At 34.3% G+C, this 23,070-nt stretch overlaps 1 protein-coding gene across 2 annotated transcripts in view; it reads left to right on the top strand.

Annotated features, from left to right (window-relative positions):
* LOC141456349 (uncharacterized) overlaps positions 1–23,070 on the top strand; it is a 105,737-nt gene that overhangs the window by 45,524 nt on the left and 37,143 nt on the right. For both annotated transcript variants that reach the window (XM_074132265.1, XM_074132264.1), the window contains one exon: positions 12,273–12,347. In XM_074132265.1, coding sequence (XP_073988366.1) covers positions 12,273–12,347 — 75 coding nt within the window. The remainder of the gene's footprint in view (positions 1–12,272; positions 12,348–23,070) is intronic.

The raw sequence follows: 23,070 nt of genomic DNA, 5'->3' as shown, positions 1-23,070 counted from the left end.
GGTACTAAAATTGTATCTAGTATCTCATTGCGCTGTCGTCAATACCATTCTGAAATTTAGCTGATGTAAAATGTTTGACTACACTTCATTTAATGAAATACAGAACAACAGTCTGTAGTGATCGATCTGTGCAAAGTACTTTTAAAATAGGCTAAAAATCTTTTAATTTTTTGGCCCCAAATCTTGTTTATAATGTAGAATACTTTTTAATATTAGAATATTATAAATACTTTATTGGATTATACATAAAAAAGTGAAGTATATTTTGCGTAATCTCGTTAAACCATTACCTTAGTTATTGAAGGGAAAAAACAACCATTTCGTTAATACTCTGTTACAATGGACCATAACAATTTGGTACGCTAGTTTTCGTTATCTCTCCATTAGACCACAAAGTGTAGTTACTAAACAAAGCCAATAATAAATAATATTAAGCTAGAATATTTACCAGATTAGCTATTCTTATGTGTTTGTAAGAGTAGTCATTAATGTGCTAATTTTATATATTAAAAAATGTAACACTAATGTGAAATAGCAGCCTATTTTATGTATTTAATTTGTCTCGCTTTACTAAGTTGATTCTGAGTCATTCTAAATTCTGTAAGAATAAATTACCTTCTTTATTTGCAATATAAAGACTCGTTGCCGACCTGTTGAGGCTTATTTGGTATTAAGGTGTAAGATAGACTGTGTGAATAGGTATACATTGAAATTGTGTAATTTGAAATTCTTTTTTAGGTGAAATTATAAACTAAATTAATTTTAAAGTGTGGTTAGGTCCGCAGTGCTGGATGTCACTGCATCTTTATTATGTTCCGGATCGGTTTCAAGCTTTCATCTTTAGTGGATTCAGAAACTTATTTGCGATGGAATTCTTTGCATCAAAGTGATAGATGTACCTCTTATAATGGATGAATGTCCGTACTGGTTAGGGTTACATTTTGCTGTTTATCCATTCAGCTTCTACAAGTTTGGCCATGTCCAACAGTAACTGATGGCAATTTTAGCCATTTCTTTTCCGGCTACTAGTTTAAATATACTTCAGCAACGTAATGATTTAAATTTCGGTGGCATCCAGCAATAAACCGATAATCCTTTTTTGAGGTTTCCTTAAGACAGTATTTTTCCAGTCATTATTGACTGGTGCTAAGAAGCAATCGAATGAATCCATATTTTCAGTCTGTAGGGACCGGATTGTGCTTCAAATTGAAATAAATAATATGCCAAGAAAGATGTTAGCTAATAAAGTGGTAAGTTACTTAATACATACATTAGATGTTAGAATAAAGAAAATAAATGTACGTATATTATATTATGCCAAATTTTTCCATAATAACTTGAAAAAAATCTAGATGTAACACTTGCATAATATATAACTACTGATGTATATTGTTTAATCACATGCTAACTAAAGCAGTAAATCTATTAACTGTCGTTGCTTCTGCAAGCACGTTATTGTCATGATATGTTCCGTTTTAGATCATTTACTCTCACGAATAGTTGCTTTATGGAAGAATTACATGAACTTCGAATTTTATAAATGGAAGACAGAAGGAGGAATAGAAGTCAGTGAGGTAGCTGTAGGGTCTAAATTGTTTCGAACATCATAACAAAACCCTTTTAGCAATAAAAGCACTCTCGAGAACAATTTGTTGGAAGTGGTAATTTTAATTTTAAAAATTTAATTAAGTTACTTGCTCCAATATGGGCGTACGGAATAGAGCTCTACGGAAGCGCCAAATAATCGAACATCAACCGACTTTAAACCCTACAGTCTAAAATTCTAAGAACGTTCCCTTCTAAGTCTCCAATCATACTATACACTCTGATCTAAATATTCCTCTCGTCTCTGAAATAGCCCAATCCCGATACACAAAACTCCACTCAAATCTACACAGTTATTACAATCCTCTGATCCAAAACATGTCCACCAGAACACTTCCTTCAAATCCACATCGCAGATTAAAGGGCGAACATCTCAACATATGCTATGTTGCTGTGTTAGTTTGCTAATCTGGCGAACTAACGGCTTCCATCACTGGATGGTCGTCGTTCACTCCACTCATGTCTCTGGGTGCACATGCATATTTATATGCGTACATGTACATATGTATTTATACGTGCTTGTGCATTTGCGCAATCCTCCGCATCTCCTTTGCTTGTTGCATTGGATGCAGTTGCAAAATAAATAAAAAAATTATATAAAAAGTTTAGTTCTTAATTTTGTTAAATATAGAAATAGAAATAGAAATAGAAAAGAAATTTATTATTCTGGGACAATTGTCCCCTAAGAATAAATACAGGTACAAATAGAGGCCTTAATAGTTTGGCCTGTGATTATAGAGAAATTAAATAAATAAATAAATATTTACAAAAGTGAAAATATAATAAGTGAAAATGAAAGTAAAAATAAAATAATAAAACAGCAGAAATTAAGGAAATAAATTAAAACAATTAGAATTTCGGAGGAAGCTGAATAGAAAGGAGATAACTGAATAGACGGGATTTAAAGATGGATAGGGTAGGAGCATGGCGGACAGATGAAGGCAAGGAGTTCCAGAGAGAGGTAGCACGTATGAGGAAGGACTTGTCAAAGGATGAGGTACGGTGAGAGGGAATATAAATATCAGATGAGCGAGATCTAGTGTTACGGGAATGGATGGAGGATTTAAACTTAAGGAGTTGAAAAATATAGGAAGGCCTTTGAGACTGGATGACTTGAAAAAGGAAAGAAGCCAAAAAATATTGGCGGCGATAGACAGGAAAAAGCCACTTCAACTCATCGTAGCAGTGCGAAATGCGAGTCTCTGGAAATGCTGAAAATAAATCTTATGAAGCAGTTCATGAGGCGCTTAAGCTTAGCTTCAATATACATGTTCTGCAATATATAATTAGAATAAAGCTTGATTTTTAATTATTATAACTTACTCATATTAGCATGTTATTGCGCTTGTGCATATTGACAAGAAAGTTATGCCTTATAACTTATTGCTAAGCTCCGCTGGCTTGACGTAACTTTAGCTCTGCCCTAAGCTCTAGCAACAATTATTTTGTTTCATTCTATAAAAACAATTTTCTTTGCCTTTAATTGAACAATAAATATTGCTGCACTTGTTGATAAAATGTTTTCTATTAGTTTACCTGATTAGAGACTATTATTTCAATTATTACACTTCTCCTTGTAGAAAGCGGGCAGATCTTTCGCATTCTTTTCTCCGTCTATCTTGACGGCTTCATCCTGATCATTGCTCTCAAATCTAATTGTAGCACCAATTAGATTATCCATGTAATTTTATTATCTTGCTTGAACGCCGCAATTAACGTGCCTCATCGACAGCATACCTCAACTCATATTAGAGGTAGTTTTTTCTACATCTTCATTTCAATTATTATGCTTTAGTTTAGAGATTGTGATAGGATCGAGTTATAAATAAAAATATTATTGCCTCAATCGCCTGTTCACCACCAATTACCGCAAGCCTGCCTTACTTTTAGCGTATTTTCGACTGTGGGCTCCAGGAACTCCTACTGAAACCACCAAAGTAATGCATATTTATTACTATCAAACAAACTTATATGTACTATAAATTTCTCATATAAACTATTAAATAAAATGCAAGGCCTATAGAACTTATTCATTCACATGCAGTCAAAAAATGCGATCTTAATAATAATAATAATAATAATATAAGGGAAGGGATTAGCTATGAGGTTAGCATGCTGGACTCCCACGCGGAGGTCCCGGGTTCGAATCCAGCAGCTGACCCTTAGATTTTCTCTTCCTAGGAACTTCTTACAGCTCACTGTCCGGTGATGGACAGTGTAGTCTGTAACGAGAGAACACTGTCCGGAGGCCGGCAGTGCACTGGAAAAAGCTCCGGGCGCTAATGACCTCAGCTGTTGATGCGCCAAATAATAATAATAATAATAATAATAATAATAATAATAATAATAATAAAATCAGTTTATTAACAGAGAAAAAAAGTTTTCTAAAAAGTTAATAAAAATTTAAGTCTGACGGAACTATTGCTGATTTTATCTGTTGTAGCGGGCGTGTTTAATCACTTCTGATCCGTTTTATACATCAAAGGCTTTTGTTACATGAAAGTAATGCTGAAATTGGAAATCACATCATAATATTTTTTTGGGTACTTTGTTAATTTATTTGTTCAATTTTTACAAAGTTTTTATTTTTACTTGTTATATTCTGACCCAACATTTATTAGGAATATATTCTCGAAAAAATTAAAAAGTAAACCATATTGAAGGTTGCACCGAACAGTAGGGTTGCAAGCCAAAGGTACACTAGAGATAATTCCTTAATACTGGTGCAAAATATATGTGATTGGAGAATAGCGTCCAGGAATAGAACGGAGCTTGGTAACACGGTCCATTGTTCAATAATGGAGAGTTACATGGTGCAGCTGAGTGGTGTCCAACAGAACCAATCCGCACGCCTGTTGGTCTTCAACCAATGGATCTGCTCGACTGGAAACTTTATCTCCTTTAGTGGAAAAGATCGAAAATGTTTATCAAGCATTGTTATCCACTGTAATTTGGATCAATCACACCTTCTGGGCTTTTACCTTCCTCACAATAGATTCTACTGTTGCCCACTTCATTGCATGACCATTGTTCGAAAAATCCAATCGTGAGTTTTGTCTTAGATTATAATAATAATCCATCCCATACACTATTTTAACATTCTTTGATAAATAATTTCAAGTTAATAAAATTAAAACTTTTTATTTATGCTAATAACAATTTGTTGTGGCATTTACTCATTCCTGTTCTTCTTTTCCGGCAAATCTTTCAGACTCGGTATTTTAAGCCGCTATTAGTGTTGTGGGAATTATCTAAATAATTGTCGCACAAACAAGAAAGCACTACCAAAATTTCAATTAGTCTGTTCAAATAATATTGATAATAAAACGCTAAAGTCACAGTTCTCGTAATTCAAATCTATGATATTTAGAGTGCACTGGGCAAATATCAGCAAATTTGCAATTAACCGCATTATCTTAGGCACCACTTTTCTTAGTATCTTTTTATTTTCACAACTGCAGTATATTTCTGCAACTAGTGAAGCTGATACAATATGATAATAGAATAAATACATAAATAACCCATTGGTGAAACTCCCTAAGTGGTACAGTTCACTATTGTACATTGGCACTTACTTCATTTAGGAGATCGCGGTGGCCACCTGCGCTTCAACCGTCTGGGAGTATTTCCTGGTAGAGTAGGAAGTTGAGATACTAGAGGACTGGGATGTGAGGTGATTGAAGCATGGAATTTGATGTAAGGGGGATCCCACAGCTTCTGAACAAGGAAATCTCGGTGCAAGGTAGAGTTATATACATAGTAAGGAACATTTGCGATTCGACGGATTGTTTTTGATTGGAAGGATTGAATCCTGTAGATATTGGAAGCTTTGGCTGAGCCCCAAAGTTCCATTACGTAAGTCCAGGCAGGTTTCAGTAACGTAGTGTAGATAAGTCGTTTATTCTGTAGTGAAAGCTTACATCGTTTGTTGAGAAGTCTAGAGAGAAAGAATCGTCTGTTTAGTTCAGTAGTTTCAGCTACAAAATTCTAATCTTCTGAAGCCTAAGGGAATATTATCGGAATGGAATCAACAGTCGGACGAAGGGTATCTGCTACTGAACATTTGAATTTAAGCATTATTTGGTTATCAATATTATATTATTAAAAAAAAAACTGTAGTCATTTGTTCAGGCATCACATTTTCATCTTGTTGTTCAAGTATGTATAATTTTATCAGCTGATAAAAAACAATATATTGTATTCTATGTAGGTAATCTTAAAGCAAGTATAAAATTTGTGAATTTTAAAATAAATAAAAGAAGAGTGAAATTCTGCATGTGAAAATTACGTTACAATACTGTAATGTGTACATTATGGTATACGTGTACATGCTGTGTATGCACATTACTATATAATTACACTATAACAACATTAAGGTATAGAATGCTGTACGCGTTCAATACTTTATGTTAACTTTACTGTATATGAAAATGGTAAACAGTTTTCAAACATAAACGTTATGAATGCATAACTTCACAGTAAAGTTATGTATGTATGATTACAGCTCAGAAGCTATAACGATACATTTTCAAAAACTAAACAAAGAGGAGCGAGTAAAAATATAATTTTACAGGATATAAAATAGAATTAAGAAAAATTTAAACTTTATTCTTTGTAAAAATAAGGGACAAGTTCTAGGAGTGTTTAACGAATATTGAAAAAGTTTACAATTTGGCCATTTTCGATCACAAAAAGTGGCCAAATTGTAAGAAAGCAAATGACACAAATAATGTAGGGGAAAAAAAGGAAAAACAACACTCTCTCTTTATTTTGTTTATATTCTTCTGTGTGTGTACGCTGTGAAGCAAAATGTACAAACTTCCGAAGTTGTGTAGACATGACTTCAATCCAAGTTTAGGAAGATTTAATAAAGTAAGTTATCTATGTCCTCTAGTCAGCCGAAGTATGGAGAAGTTTCAATCATTTACTTTCACTGTGAATCACATTTATATACATATATATATTAAGAAGCCTCCTTAGGGCTAACTGCGACCACAAAGTCTCGTCAGACAACTATAAGATCGTCTTAAAACTTTCACCAGCGCAATATAATAGTTTTGCACTTTAGCCAGCTATTAAAATGGTATTTAAGATTAAGAAATTTCTTCCCAAATGGCTTCCAAAAGGGAAAGGAAGGTCCTTAGAACTATCTACGGACCTATAGCTGACAATGGAGTTCTCAGATGTAGAAGGAACATCGAGCTGAAGGAGCTGTATAAAGATGCAGACTTGGTGACCACTATTAAAATCGGAAGACTGAGATGGTTGGGGCACCTAGAAAGAATGGATCGTTGGAGAGGCCCACGCAAGGCTTTTGAAAGGCATCCTGGGGGGGAAAAGACCGCGGGGTAGACCGCGACTCCGTTGGCTGCAAGATGTGGAGGATGACCTCCAAAAAATGCAGATACACCAATGGAGAAGAAAGGCAGTAGATCGAGACGGCTGGTCTAATCTGCTTAAGGAGGCCAAGGTCCTACAAGGGCCGTAGTGCCAAAGGAAGAAGAAGAAGAAGATTGTTTAGAAGTACGCATAAGGAAAAAGAATTTTCGCCAACGTTTCAAAAATTTTATATTCTTCATTTAAGGTTGAAATACGATGTATTACTGTGCTAATTACAGACCACACATTGCAACATATTTTTGAACCCTCAAAATTGTTTATAAAATTATCAAAATGGTGAAAATTCTCAAAGTATTTCTCTTGGTGAGAACATTACAATCTTTTTTTTTTCGTTGATTTGTGATACAATCAGCGCGTTGGTGCTATAAGTTACAATGATAGAAGTGAATGGCAGATACAAACGAGTGGAGAGGTTACCCATTGGTAACACTAAAAAACATTAGACTGTTAGCCACTCTCTTCACTTGAGAGGAGATGATGAGGCTACTGTCTTTTAAGACGTCTTGCCGGGTTGTCAGAAAGAGTTCTTGAAGAAATATTTCGAGCTACAGGATTTATATGAGAGATTGTAGGCTGAAGTGGAGTTTTCTGTATCTTGTTTTAGCAACTTAGGTGTCAAAAGGAATGTTAAGGTCAGTCTGTATAGTCAGGTTGGAGACATAAAATGGAGCGTTTACTATAGTTCGAAGTATTTTAGATTGTAGAGATTGAATCCTTTGGAGATTGGAGCGTTTGGTTGAACCCCACAGCCCAGATAGGTTTCAAAATAGAAGTATAAATCATTCTTTTGTTGTCCAGAGAGAGTTTTGATCTATCGTTTAAGAGTCTTTACAGTAGTCGATAGCGTCTGTTAAGTACTATTCTTTTAAGTCTAGTGAGGGGATTCCAACAAAGTCTTCGGTCTAAGTAAAGCTCCAGGTAGCGGACAACGTGTAGAGGTGTGTTACATAGAACTGATTTATTCAACTACGATGTTTTACTAAAAATATCCTTTACTGGAGCAAATTATTTTCACGAAGATAATGATAATTACAATCCTAAATTAATATCTTTTTAAATTAACATTTAATATAATTTTAATGTTGTAAATTTCAATATCAACGAACTAATTACTAATTTTTTTTTTTTTAGTCGGATTCAATTAAGAGTAAGCACTGCATGATTGAACATTATCAGAATATTTTCGTTTCAATCTTAGTTTGAACTTATTGATACTTTATCTTCTCGGAATTCTTTTTCTCAGTGGTAATTATGGACTAGAGATTCCGCAGCCAAAACAAGTGTCAATTCCCTGCTTATCCCATTCAAACATTTACCCAGTTTGATCAAATTAAGGCAGTCTACTGTCCTCTCATTTGGTAACTGGACGAACATTGGAGGTCAATATGGTTGAGTTAACTTTATAGTTTGAGACTTGTTTGTAGATAATCACCTAAGTTGAATTCAACTTTATTAAAACTGTCTTTTATTTTAACCATTTCACAAAGTTTTCATCATTTTCATCAGTTAATCAAGTTGGACCAAGTTTTCTTGGGGAATTTACAAAACACAAAAGGAAGGAACAGTCAAGTATATTAATTAAAAGAGAGGAAAATTAAAGATAATTAATTTTGATGTTGCGCTTATTATTTGACTTAAGTTTGAAATTCTTCAGCAAGAAATATCATTCTTTAGATGAAGATATTTCTAATTAAAGAGATACTAGATAATTATTGTTACAATATTCCTTTACGTAATCCAAACGAACCTGGTTTAGACCAGAAGAAGAGGTCCTTTTAAAAGTTTTTTCATCACCAAATGATCCATTCAATTACAGCTAAATCCAGAAAATTTTTCGGGAGCTACAGGAGCGATTCTTATCATCAACTTTCAAAAACAAAAGAACTCTGTCTTATAATGCAAGTTATTTCTAAACTTTAGCGATGTTTTAGATCCAATGGTGCCTGGAACGTTTCTTAGTTAGCAAGATAGCTTATAGCAAATCTTTCATGGGTTGGGAACACTGCGCTGTGTATCTAAGACGTGAGAAAATTAGTTTTTTAAATCTATAGTGAGCAGCAACTTCGAAGACTGATGGTACGTTACCAATATAAGCGAAAGCCTCATGAGGGCAACCGTAACTCAAGATTATAGGAGAGGGTCCGTAGAATTCCACCCTAGATAATTTTTTGGCATGCCCAGGTATCCAGAAACTTTATGTATCTTCTGTGAGCAAAATCGTTGTCTTAAAATATAATCGTAAATTAATTTTAAGCCTCTAAGAGTCACAAATCATAACCAAGTTCCAGAGCTTTCTGCTATAAACTAGATGCAGACTGGTTTATGATGCAATCCTAATTTGGAATTTCCTGCTACAGTACAGGAAGTTGTGGCATCATTTGATTTCTTACAGTCTGTGAACACCAAGACAGGAAGTCGTTAAAGTTGTCTTCTTAGACAACCTGGAAGTTCCAGAGAAACTGATCTTTTTAGCTAGTAGGTGCTCATTCCTAGTTATTTCCGAACATGTGTTTTTGAAAGCACTAAATCCCTGGTTTAATTTGAGTTGGGAGAATCAGTATTGATTATTTCAGCATTCATCACGGGGTATTTATCTTACTATTGATGAATACTGGGCCTTGTTCCCCAGAGATGAGCATACAGAAATGACAATATCTGAGAGAGAGAAACATTTTAATGCAAATATTTGCAAAACAAAGGGTGCTGCCCAAATAGATCGGGTTGCTAGACACACAGCGTACCAATCAGTCAATCAAGATATATAGATAAAGTGGAAAAAAAAAAGAAAGAAGTCAACTTATTTTATTTATTCTTTTTATATTTTAAGGCATATAACTAACCAACCACGGATTTTGTTTTAACCATCACTATAATACAGAAAAGAAGATAGCCATATTTAGATCCTGACCAAATATTTTCTCTGCAAGATCTGTATAATATTGTGCAAATCTTATCTATCCAATCCAATTTTGGCGAATCGTCGACGTTGAATGCTTTTAACAATAATATGCAGCTAAAAAAAACAAAACAAATCTTTAAAATATTGAATATTTAAATATTCAAATATTTAAAACAGTTTAAGAAATAACCATTAGAGCATTAAGGCGGAAACAATGCCTTAATAGTTTCATAATATTTAAGAGATTTATGTGACAATTACTTTAGAAATGTAGAAAACATTGAGAAACAGTTAAACAGTGGTCTACGAAACAAGTCACAATCCTAAGCCAATCTAATCTATTTCAGGCTGGATAAAGCTCTAGTAATTACTCTGTTACAATTGGATTCCAATCATATATGTACATTTTCATGTATACATAACAAGAGTCATGGGAGTGACCATCCAACCGGAATGGTATCGCAGTGTACATTGGTATCTTGTTGGTACAGTGGACAGAAATCTTGTCAATCATGGACTTGCTGAGGTTGAATGTTTGATGGTTGATTAAATATGTTCTTGAAAACAATCATGGTTGATATTTCCTGTTTCATGGGTATGTGCGTTAGTTTATTCATTTCAATTAGGATCGTCCAATATCTGGATCGAGAGTATGGTAGAAATAATAATACGTTAGAATCTAGGTGATTGGTGGAAATAGATTTTTTTTATAGCCATTTTCGTGTGTGGATTTTATCTCAATCGATTGATTCCTCCATTCAAAATTTACTTTCAATTAGGTATATCCGTCTTCCACGATGGTCTTCATGAACACACAAATTAGATAAGAGAGGTTAATACTTAAGTATTCAAGATTAGGACGAGATAAAATAGGTAGGGAGTAATTGATTTTGTAAATTTGAAGTTGATCCAGTGTTGTAATTCATCCCTTCATCAACTACTCACATCTTTAACCCCAAAACTTTCGGAGTAAGAGTGTTGTTTTACTACAGATAAAAGTTCGCTAGAGGTATTTGTTACAAAAGCACTTCACGAATGCTGTCTGACGATGCCAATTTAAAAAAATAAAGAGCTAGTTTTACAAAGAGCAAGATACAAATGAAAGGTTGTCTCGCAAAGATATTTCATTGTGGAACAATTGGATGAAAAGAGATTCCCTTGGAATCTATTTATGGACCAGTTGGCTATTGATGAATCTTAATAAAGCACACCTAGCGTGACTTACCTAGGAACAATTCGACATTGGAGAGCATAGGCCTAAGATAACGATAACTGGGAGAAACTTGTGATTGAAGTATTTTAGGAAAGTGCTGCCACTATAAAAATTGTAACACCTTCAGGGAATTTGGCGTCCCTGCGGGTATCCCAGTCTGACAACATGAACAACTGACACCCCTTAACAGTCACCCACTACACCCAGGACCTGCAGAGGTAGTTGGTGTGTGCAGCTACTTGGGTTTAGCAAACCCACAGGTAAACTCGAGCTCCCCACTACACACACTCATTTACACCTTAACATTCACACTATACAGACGACTACACACACTGCACGAACATGGACATGCACTCGTTGGGAGCCAGAGTACAAATATCTCTCCCTCGTGCGCTGTGGCGAGGCTTTGGGGCTAGGGTGGACAAGGGGTCCTGGACATTGAGGGAGACGTTGGACCTGCAGGTTTCTTATCCCCTTGTCTTTGGTCTTCGGTTTCACTCAAGAGAAAAAGGAAAGCTCTAGTTCAGGAAACCGGCAAGGGAATACCATCTCAGGTGGGTTCCTAGGGTCAGGCAGGGGGCCATGGGTTGGTGCATGGTACCGGAAAATTGTCTTCCATTGCACCGGACGATGTCGAAGTGCGATGGTCTACCCGGACAATAACCGGGTCCATTTGAGCCTCTATACATTTTATTCACTATCCCACTTTATTGTATGGGAATCGCTTAGTTAATCACTTCAATACTAAATAGTTAAAAAAAATAAAATGTAATCAATATTAGTTGATTGTATTCTAGTTTTTAATTTTAATGAAAAAGGAAATTATATTTTCTGAATATGCAATCGTTGTAAATCTATTTATAATACAAATTATCGCTTCAGATGGAAAGTAATTAGATCAAACTAGCCTGCTTAACTGATGTGTCAGATTTAAGACAGGTGTGTTGCCTCACACTATCATGGAAGCTGTGCAGCTCACTACCCAAGGGATAAAACTAAATAATTGATTTATAAAAAAAGTGGCTGAAAGAACCATCGAATATTACATCCATTTTTAAATACTTCAGATGTTTTACTATTTCTTGACAAAGAGAAAATTTTGAAACACTTTTTAAAAAATAAATTAAATTGTGCCCTTTTTTATTTTTGTTTCAGGTTTTATTATTGCAGCATTTTTGTGCCATTCTGTGCTATAGTACTGAAGTTACCGCAGATCCAACTACAAAATTCGTTAGTATATAATATTTATTTAATTTATCAGAGTTTTATTTATTTATTGTTTTTCTTTAAAGAGGGAGGCACGTGATGATTACGTGAATTGGAGAAGCGGATAAAAAAAGACCAATTTTGTAACTGGCATAAAAAGAATGAACGTTAAAAAAATTACCTCTTTGAGCGAGTTGGATGTACAACATCGTTATCTAACAACTTGTATTTCTTTGTTACACATTTCTGGTATAAGACTGTTCCATCAAATCGAAGTCAGAAGTATAGCAGAATCTTCAAGAGAAATTGTGATAAGTTCGTAAGGTGGAAAGAGTTGGGTATGGTGTTTATGTCTTGAATAGAAAAAGTTACCTCTATTTGTACGCGAAAAGTAAAAGTATGAGTAAAAAGTGCCTACTTTAGCGAACGGTATTAATTCTAACTTCCAAATAGACAAATATTCTGGATGAGGGTAGATGCTCATATACATAAGGTGCGAAAATTTGGTATTGGAAGCACTTGGTTCCAGACAAGGCTAGCTAGAAGAAGACAATTTCTGGTAAACACAGCTCAACTTGGATCCGAATAAGGAGTCATTTAAGATAGGTAAAGTTGTATATAAAATGAAGGCAATAATTGAAAAATATCTTTCATCAAATGGAACATTTATCAACAATAACAAGAAAAATGATCTGAAAGAACACAAAAAAAAAAAATCAATCTATGCACCAGGAAAAACAAAAATAACAAAATGCAAAATATTCATTGTAAATCTTGCAAACTGCATAAAGGTAGTATAATCAATTTGGTGGATAAGAATAATTAATTGTTCACGACAGTTGCAAGTTTACATGTCCATATTTATTAAAGAATACACCACATAAATTATAAACCATGTTGCACGGTTGCATGCAACATTGCATTTAAATAAACGTCCTTGCAAAATGATATTCCTGTAACTTATGAGGCAAGTTTCTTATAAATTGTTTAGAATGCTTTATTTAGAGTTTTTGCTATTTGGAAATCATTTCTAGTTTAGGAAGCCATTCGGAGAGGAGGGATGTATTTAAATATTAAACTTATTGAAAAAGTTTAGGGCACTATTTATTTATTTTTTATAAATACAGTTGATGAAAGCAATAGAATTGTTATTTAATTGTGAATATTTAAGTACACTTTTTCATTATTGCCTGAGACTTTGGTCTCTCTTTGATGACGAGGTGCTTCTTCACTAATAATACAAAAATACACAAGTCTTTTGCCGCTTTCTAAAAGTAGTGGTTGTAAAAACAAGAACAATACATACAACTAGTTTTTGAATGAAAAGATTGGATTTTGTAGATACTGGGAGCTTTGGCTGAGCCCCAAAGTTCCATTCCCTAAGTCCAGGCAGGTTTCAGTATCATAGTGTATAGATAAGTCGTTTATTGTTTAGTGAAAGCTTAGATCGTTTGTCAAGAAGTCTAGAGAGAAGTTTGAATCGTCTGTTCAGTTCTTTCCGTTTAACTCTAGTACGTGTATTCCAGGTTAGGCGTTTGTCCATTCAGAGTCCTAGTTACCTAACACAATCTGTTGTAGAAAGAGGAGTGAGGTTTAGGTAAACGGATGGAAGGATAGTTCACATTAGGGAGAATGTAATGTAATTACATTTGTTTTCATTTATTTCAATTTAAATTTAATGTTACGGCATAAGCCTCATTCTTAAAAAAAAAGATACAAATAACTACAAGCGCTTTGATTCACCATTTGATTAGAATCAATCTAGTTTCAGTCATGTTTAAAACTTTTTTATCTGAAAACTCATTCACGAAAATTGGCTGACCTGTAAAACTAAATTCCCATTTGGTTGTAACATTCCCGAATACAGTTCCATGTCATCGAATTGTTTTTAATCAGTAAAATTGACCAATGATTTTTTTATTTATTTTTTTAGAACAATGTACACACAAATATTTAAACTTGGCTTCACTACTATTCCTATCGGTTATTATCACCTTCAATATACACCTCTCCCCCATCCCTACAACGCTCCATGCGAATTTACCATTGTTCGAAACAGTGCTGGAAGTCTTTTTCTGTGAGCTCCTGCAAGACGCGTGCCGCTTTTTCTTTCACAGCTTCAACGGACTGAAAAAAGTGTTCCTTTCAAATGCAGATTTGACTTTGGGGGAACAGATAAAAGTCACATGGGGCCAGGTCAGGCGAATAAGGCGGATGGCCTAAAACTGGGATGTTGTACTTTTGCCCTGCATCGTCTTGACAGACAACGCAGTGTGAGCCGGTGCGTTGTCTTGATGGAGAACCCATGACTTGTTTTTCCACAAATCGGGGCGTTTTTTCCTTACTCTTTCACCGAGTTGAGCAAGCACCTCACGGTGGTAATGGTTGATTAATTATAATCGATATTTTAATCCGTTTTGGATGTGGAAGGGCGACCCAGGAGGTCATCATCTCCGACGTCTTCTCGTCCATCTTGGAAACGCTTGAATCACTCAAAAACTCGCGCACGTGATTAATATTCATCGCCATAAACTTCTTTTAATTAAGTTTCATGTGAAATTTCACGACAATTCGTTGCTCTACTACATGTATAGTATCGAGTTTTCGGCAAAACAAAACTAACACCTCTTTCCTAAACGACGGTTCCGGTCAGACAGATTTCTATACAAACACACGAGACGCTGCAATCGAAAGAGAAGGCTTTACGCTGCACAGCTGTCGGTCGTTAGGATTTGGCGCATGCTTAGTTCTTCTGTAGCAGCATCAGTCTCGTTATCTAATAGCTATTTAGTATTTAATTGTATCTTGAGTGTTTTTTTCAGTAATGAAGATCTTACCAACTCTTGGAGTCCATCTCCTCTGTTCTAGTATTCTTCTTAGAGAAATAATTGTAGGAGTTGTGCAAGCTAATCTGCACTCCCTTGTCCTTGTTGCCCAATATTCTTGTTACGAGTAACAAATAAGAACCTTAATCTTATTACGTCATCTGTCTTGGTCACTAAAATTGTTAAAATATTGTATTAATTTTCAAAGTTAATATCAATTTGTGTAATTTTTAATATTTCTGGAACGAAATTCGGAATCAGTTTTGCTTCATGGTTTATAACTAGTTCATTGCAGGAAGAAATACATTTCCTTACTTTTCAATTTATTTTAATTTTTCTGCAAGTTAATTTTTCCTTTTTTCCCCATGTCTTTACCAACCAGAATGTCAATTTTTGTTTACTTTCGCTTCAGTTATTGCAGTAAATCGATTTTTAAATTATCCAGCTTTAGAAGTAGTCTTAAGTTTAGCTTAATTTTGATTATTGATTTTCTTCGTTATTTTTTAGAATCTTTGATAGACCTTTAACTCGTTTTACTTTTTTGCTCTGCTTATGATTATATCTGCAGATGATGTAAATTGGCAATATGGAAGGAAGCTTGACTGTAAATTGGGGCTTTCACATGATAAACTAAAATAATATTGAATGTAAGAAAATAAAATTAAAAAAGAAGAATAAGGAGAAAGGTTAGATGAGGATAAATTGACCTGATTTCACCATAAAGCCCATTACAAACACACTCGTTCGCTACTGATTTTACATATGGCCCATATTATATTCTTTACTTATATCAATTATTACCTTTTTTAGAAAACCCTTAATGGTTCATAAACATTGAAATTCTGCTTCAGATCTTCCCAATTATTCCATTAAAACTTGTTTTCAGCTTAACTTTCTTTGTTAAATCCAACAAATATGGTTTATTCTTAGAAAAGTGACTAGGATGAACCATTTTGTGCCATAATGTCATAGTTCAAACTTATTTCACACCGTTTGAAGTTAATATTCTTATAATGTAATTAACAATTTCAATTTAAGCGATTTAAGATGTTTAATAAATGATTTTAACTGCAAAATGCTGGTGATTTTTTATGAATGATTAAAAAATAATTCAGGCTTTTTCAAGTGAACTGTTTCAGTGTTTTCTTTTACTTTAGAGTTAACCTCCGCTTTTTTAGAACTCTTATTTAGAACACTTTTTTGGATATTTTTTTATTCTTTTGTTCGTGCCGTTTAGCCAAAAACTTTTATTATATACTATAAAAGCTGGATACAATAATTTTTTGGTAAACAAGAAATTTCCCCATCCAGAAATACAATTTTTGAAAATACGTACCATAAATTTGCATATAAATTACCTACATACATTTACATCTGAATAATTATACAATACTATTGCAATCTTTTTAGGGAATTCTAAGGCCGTAATTAAAGGTTAGGATTGCTTTAAGTCATTTCGGTGAAATGTGCAGCTTTGCCATGTACGAGGCATGTCCAGAAAGTAAGTGTACTGAATTTTTGTAGGTTACAAAAATGTTTATTTGAACAAAAACATTACCTGGTTACATTAGTACATATGTAAGCTATATTTGGACACAGTCACCATTCCTCTCAGTGCAGGTGGTGAACCGGGGTATTAATTTTGTTGATGCCTTCCTCGAAGTAGTCCAACCCCTTCGTCCACTTCTCCACCTCCCCCTTCACCTTCTCGTCGGTTGAAAACCTTTTTTTCACCCATGTGCAGCTTCAGGAAGGTAAAGAGATAGTAATGTGAAGGTGCGCTAGGTCTGAGGAATGCGCGGGATGGTTCAGGACATCCCATTTAAACGAGGCGAGCAGTAATAGTAATAATTAAATATGTTTTTAAATGTAACAGTTTAAAAAAATATGTAATTTCTAATATGGAGAATTGAAATTAGTGTGAGTTAACACCATATTTTTTGTTACATAAGCATTCAGAGCTCCACTCTGAATTGTAAAAAAAAAAAGACACCCAAAAGAGATTTTTAAACAAGATTTTTGGCTCTTTAATGGGCCTGTGTTTGAGTTACTCTGACAGAATCCTCTTCAACGTTCCCGCTCTTTAATATTATTCTCTTTTCAAATTTTTTTTTTTTTTGCTATTTTTTCCAACTGTTCATATTTACCAACCAGAGATCGTTATTCACGCCACACGAAGCACTGGCATAACCAAACAACGCTAATTGGGAAATTCTACGTCTGTCTATTTGGTTTTGGTTGTATTGCGAATGAAACATGGCCACAATTGTATTCTTTCTTTTTTCTTTTTTCAACGCTCTTTATTTAGCTTTTTATTAAGTAATAAACTAGGACTAGATCAAAGAAGTTCATAGCTGGATTTACGGTCTTAGTGAATTGTTTTGTAAGCGTGCTAGTATATATTGTTGTTGTACAAGTTGGTTGTGTTTTGCTGGTAGATAATAGGCAGATGGGAATTGCGGATGTCGAGTATGGTTTGATGTGACCAACAGTAGTGGGTCATTAGTGCAGGCTGGTCGTTTTGTTGAATATGCTGGGGACATGCTGAGTGGTAGTCCACTATAATAGTTTGGCATTCTGTTGCTGGTAGCCTCAGTGATCTCATGTCCCACTTCATCGTCTCCTCAACTATAATAAACAATAACCAGAGAGAGAGAGAGAGAGAGAGGAATAAAAAAAAAAAAAAAAAAAAGGCCTAACGGACCATAATTACACTAACGCACACAAGTGGGGAAACTAAACGACCGTCAGCCCTAGAATATCCCATCAGCAATAACAATTTGGCGGCGGATCGTTGTGGGTACCTCAAAGCTATCAGCACACAGACCCTAAACACGTGACACTCCAGTCTGTAGTCTATCGCTCGTTATCCCGGGCCTCAATATTCTACACCAATCTGCTATTATTATCCATACTCATTCTAACCAAGCCAATCGGCGTTCGCCAATCGTAACAAGGATAATTCTAAAATTAACATTCCACTAATATCCAATGTTATTTCACTTTTTTCATTTTCCTTTTATCCAACGGGCTGCTTATGGTAAGTCTGACAAAGAAATCTTCGGACAGGAAGCAATGAAATCATCCTTAGGAAAAGATTCCTTTTTAAGTAATTTCCACGTTGTTTCTATGACTTCTTTGTATGATCTCCTCGTCATACTTTTCTAAAGCCATTGTGTTTCAAATAATGAGCAATTTGATAAAATAATAATCACATATTTCTTTAATAGTTTCCAAAAATAATTAAAATAACTATTACATCTTCGGTAAGAGCTGTACATTGTACAACCATCGTAATTTATTACTTTATTTAGATTTTAAAATAATAACAGTGCAGTGCTTGAGTACCTTCGACCACTACCGCTGACAATCCTTACATGTCAAGAAGTGAGAATTATTTATTTGCCCGTTTTCTATCGTTGTTAGATTCGCCATTTTGAAGCTTGGCAATCATATTGAGCGCGCCTCCACCATACTTTGACATCCAAATTTCCTATTGATCAAAAAATCAGTTTTCTATCTTCAAAGTATTTTTTTTTTCCGTTTAATGAATTCAACTTTATTCAATATTTGCTTCGCTTCAATTTAGAATTTTATTTATTTAGTTTTCCTTCTCTTGGTAAGAAGTTGAAATTGCTTTACTCACTGTAAATTTCATTATTTCATTTTATGTTTTGAACCTACGGTAGACTCATGCACACGCCAGTGTAGCCATGCTTTAAATACTTTATATTTCACGTATTGTAATATGTTTCAATAACAATTATTATCATAGATTAATGAAATGTGGTAGCGAAATAAAGGGGAGCATTAAAAGATAGGTGTCTAGAGACTTCTGCTTGTAGTCGATGAAGTTCTAACACGTGTAATTATATTTTAAATAGTGAGAACTATCATTAGCGAGTGCATATTGCGCCTGCAGCTGGAAATTATTGGAGAATTGTCTCGCTGCGATAAAGAGGTCAAACTAAGTGTCGCTTAAAGAGTAAAAATTGAATTGTGTACTCAGAAGTCCCCGGGGTCGAATGTAGCGAATAATTGTTTTTAGATTTTATTTTCCTAGTGGCCTAATAGTAGGTCAATTTGATGATGGGTCAGTTTGGTCTGTACATTGTTAGTGTAATGTACTCTTTTCGAAGACCGGATCTGAACTAATAAAGCTTTGGTTAAAATTATAGGAAGTTGACGTGTTTTCATTTAAATATTTTAAGAATTAAAAACAATTATAAGAGTTGAAAGAGATACAATTGGGCGACAAAAAAGAGTAGTATTAGTTTAGTTCGTGAGTAGAATTTAGGTTAGACAATTATAACTGCGAGCGAGTGAAAGAAGTAATGTGTACGTGGATGTGAGGAAGTGATATCTTCTCCAGGACTGGGCGAAGAAGACAAGAAGAAAGAGAGGAAATGACGAAGAATTTTAATTTTCATAAAAGAACCGGTCCAGACGAGGACCACAATTAGCATCCAGTTGTATTTATGGAGCTCCTTTCTCGTAACCTTTCTATTTCCGTATGTATTCATGTTTCCCTGCTATTTTTTACTGCAACTATACAATATTGCTATTTTTTTCTGCTTTTGAATAGAAATAGGTATTGAATGATTCTATAGAGCAGAGACAATAGTCATTGTAATCCTCTTTAATACAATACTTTGAAAATATGAGATAGGATTTATTTTTATTTACATGCATTTTTATAGTTTTTGAGCTGTTACTTCTGTAATGGCTGACTTAAGCCGCTTTAAAAAAAGTAAAACGCGACGTTACAAACTTCTAAACAATCTTCATCATATTTTCTAATTTCCGTCTGTCATCAAGTTATCACCCATTAAAAACTACGATTTCCACGTTCTTCGTCGTCATCTTAAGTCTTTTCTGTAATTAATAATCCAACCTTATGTTCTGTGAATTAATTTTTGTATTTATTTTTTTTAAGGCGCTTAATGCAATCGATCGGTTGCGCTGTGAAACTTTTGAAACTTTGAGACCGATGGAGATAGTAGCGCAAAAAAGAACTAGTAGGGAAAGCCTTCAGCTTCTTTAGTAGGGGTCTACTAGATCTAAAAAGGGGAAAACACAGTAAGCCTCTTGTGGCTGCGGTGCCGTGAAGTATAGGTCCCGTCCTTTTTCTAATAATTCTAATTCTAAGGCGCTTAATATCTGACGTCGTTGGTACACAGAAACCTTTACCGTGCTCTGCCGGCTTCTAGACACCAAGTGGGTAAGCTATAAGAAAATCTTAGGAAGAGAAAACCTGAGGGTTGACAACTGGATTCAAACCCGACATCTCTGGGAACCCATTACACTAAACACACTGTCTTAATCCGTTCCATATTTTTCGTATTTATTTTATGATCAATTCAAAAAATTAATTTTATTTGAATTTTAAATTTTTTAAAATTATTATAATTGCAGATAATAAATTATTTTTACAGATTGGCAGGCATCGCCGATTATAATTAATTCTTACGAATTAGGTAATTCTTTCTATTGTAGGCGCGCGAAGTACGCGAGATTTTTAGAGAGGGTTAATCTCCAGTGTCCCTTAGTGCGTAAGCCCCACCACCTCGTCAAGATTGGGTCAAGGCCGGAAGGGCTAGGGCATAAAGAAGCCGAAAATAAGAACACCGAGAGGATCAACCCTAAAGCGGATATGTAGATGAAGAAAATACTGTTAAAGATGAAGAAGATAAATATGTAAAGGATACAGGGCAGCGGTTGTTGCTCCTTCTTCTTTCCAGCGGATGAGATGCACTGTCATTTGTAGCCAGGAAACAAATGAGCTTAACACAACTACGAAGTTTATAGACGCGATGATACAGATGTTTGGCGGGAATAAGAAGGCGCTGGCGGGAAAGATTACATTAACCGCCAACAGATACAGATGTTGAGTACTACTAAACATCTATTATGCACTTAATATTGGTTATGACCTCTTTAAAAAGATATTAACTGTCGAAAATCTTTTTTGTATAATAATACATATTTCAAATTATTGTCATATTTCTCTAAAGAATTGCAATTGTTTATTCATTGGACCATTTAGTGTATACAACAATCACGTTCAGGACTCCTTAAACACTTGCGGTTACAAACACATAAAAACAATTATATCTAATTGCTCCGGAAGCAAGTGAAAATTATCGGTGAGCATTTCCCTCACAAAGATTTAAATTAGCTGTCAACTAACTATCTTATAAGTTAATATTTTTGTTTTGTTTTTTTTCATCTGAACTTGAGACTTAAGCCAAAAAAGACTAAATGAGATCTAGATGATGTTCTGGAAAGACAGGATAAAACATGTTTCATCATGCACACATTAGTTTAAAAAAAATGCGCGACTGTTTTTGACGGTTAATAATAGAGTTAACACAATTTTTAGTCAACATTTTAGAACATTTTTCTAGCACAATCTAATTGAAGAATGCCGCCATATTTTAATCATTATCAGCTAGCCGATACAAAAAAAAAACTTCAATCTAAAATTTCTGCTCGAGAGTTTCATTTGAAAGCGGCAGAAAAGCTTTCATTGAGTGTGAAAGTGAAAAAAGAACAGCGCATAGAACATTCACCAACTTTAAACGAACAAACAAAAAAGGAGATTTAATTGCAACTTCCGCAATTCATATCATTCACCTTAAACTGTGAGTTTCCATGGTCTACTGATCTCATTAAGATTCCATTGAATTATTGTGTGCACTCTAATGTAGAACTGGTGCTTTGTGTGTTATTATTGTTTATATTTTAGATGATGAAGAGAACTAGAACGCTAACTGTTGGAATCCTCTTTCCATATTGTCCTGAGCAATATCTTCCTTTCCACATACGATTCACATAATTATAATTTTATAGAATTTAACAATCAATATTTCTCTAGCAAATCTCTAATATCTTTATTTTTTGTAATAATAACTTTATTATGTGGAAGCCCAAAGCAAACTCGTGCCGACCCAGCTCGAGTGGATAAAAGAAGAGAAAAGCTTACAACGATTAGGGGCGCTAATGACCTCAGCAGTCGATGCGCCAGGAAAAAATAAAAATAAATAAATAACTTTATTACAATTCATAGCGATATTTAGTGTGATCTAATTATGATTGATGAAGACATTGATTTACCTTTTATTTTTGAAAATAGGTAATTCAAAAGTAGAAACAATCCTATTCCCCTTGCTTTTTCTACAAATTCCGACATTTAATTCTAAAAGCACCTTCAAATTCTCTCATAAGTTCCTGAGAGATAATTAAAGTAAAATACTTTTAAACGTTAACAAGCACTTTAACAGCACAGAAAATTATCACACTTTCGATTTCCCAAACACAAAGATACTTAAATCAGAAACCAACACACAAAAAAGGAAAGTGCTAGAAATAATATACTTATCTAAAGACAGAAAACAGTTTAAATTTCAAAACAGACACGAACAATTTAAACAACATATACGCAAACTTACTACAAAATACTTGACAATTGGCAACACTGACTCCCACACAACCTAACACATATCACACACAGACCGATCACATTCAGTCCATGAACAGACAAGATAGAAGACACACCAACCCTGTAATGTAAAAATATTATTTTGTAAATTAGGTAAGTAATTTTTGTAAATTTCGTCATATTATACATATTCATTTTAATATAATTATTGTTAACAATCTGTAAATATGTTCCACAACCCTGAAGATGACCTAGTCCCTAGGTCGGAAGAATAAATCTATCACGACTGAAAATGGCAATTATTTTTCGTCCTATTGAAGCACTTTAACTTAAGATGCATTTTCGAGAAAATATTAGAGACAATATAAAATATACTTTGATCGACTTCCTTTGACTTCTTCTTGTTGAACGATTACCAGTTTTGCTAATTTACGATATGTCGCAACCACCCAAAGGAGATGCAACCTACTCGTAAAATAAA

This window comes from Rhodnius prolixus, unplaced genomic scaffold (assembly GCF_049639745.1).
Source record: "Rhodnius prolixus isolate KJV_2025 unplaced genomic scaffold, Rpr scaffold_4, whole genome shotgun sequence".
Classification (NCBI taxonomy): domain Eukaryota; kingdom Metazoa; phylum Arthropoda; class Insecta; order Hemiptera; family Reduviidae; genus Rhodnius; species Rhodnius prolixus.
This window is presented reverse-complemented; position numbering and strand designations above follow the sequence as displayed.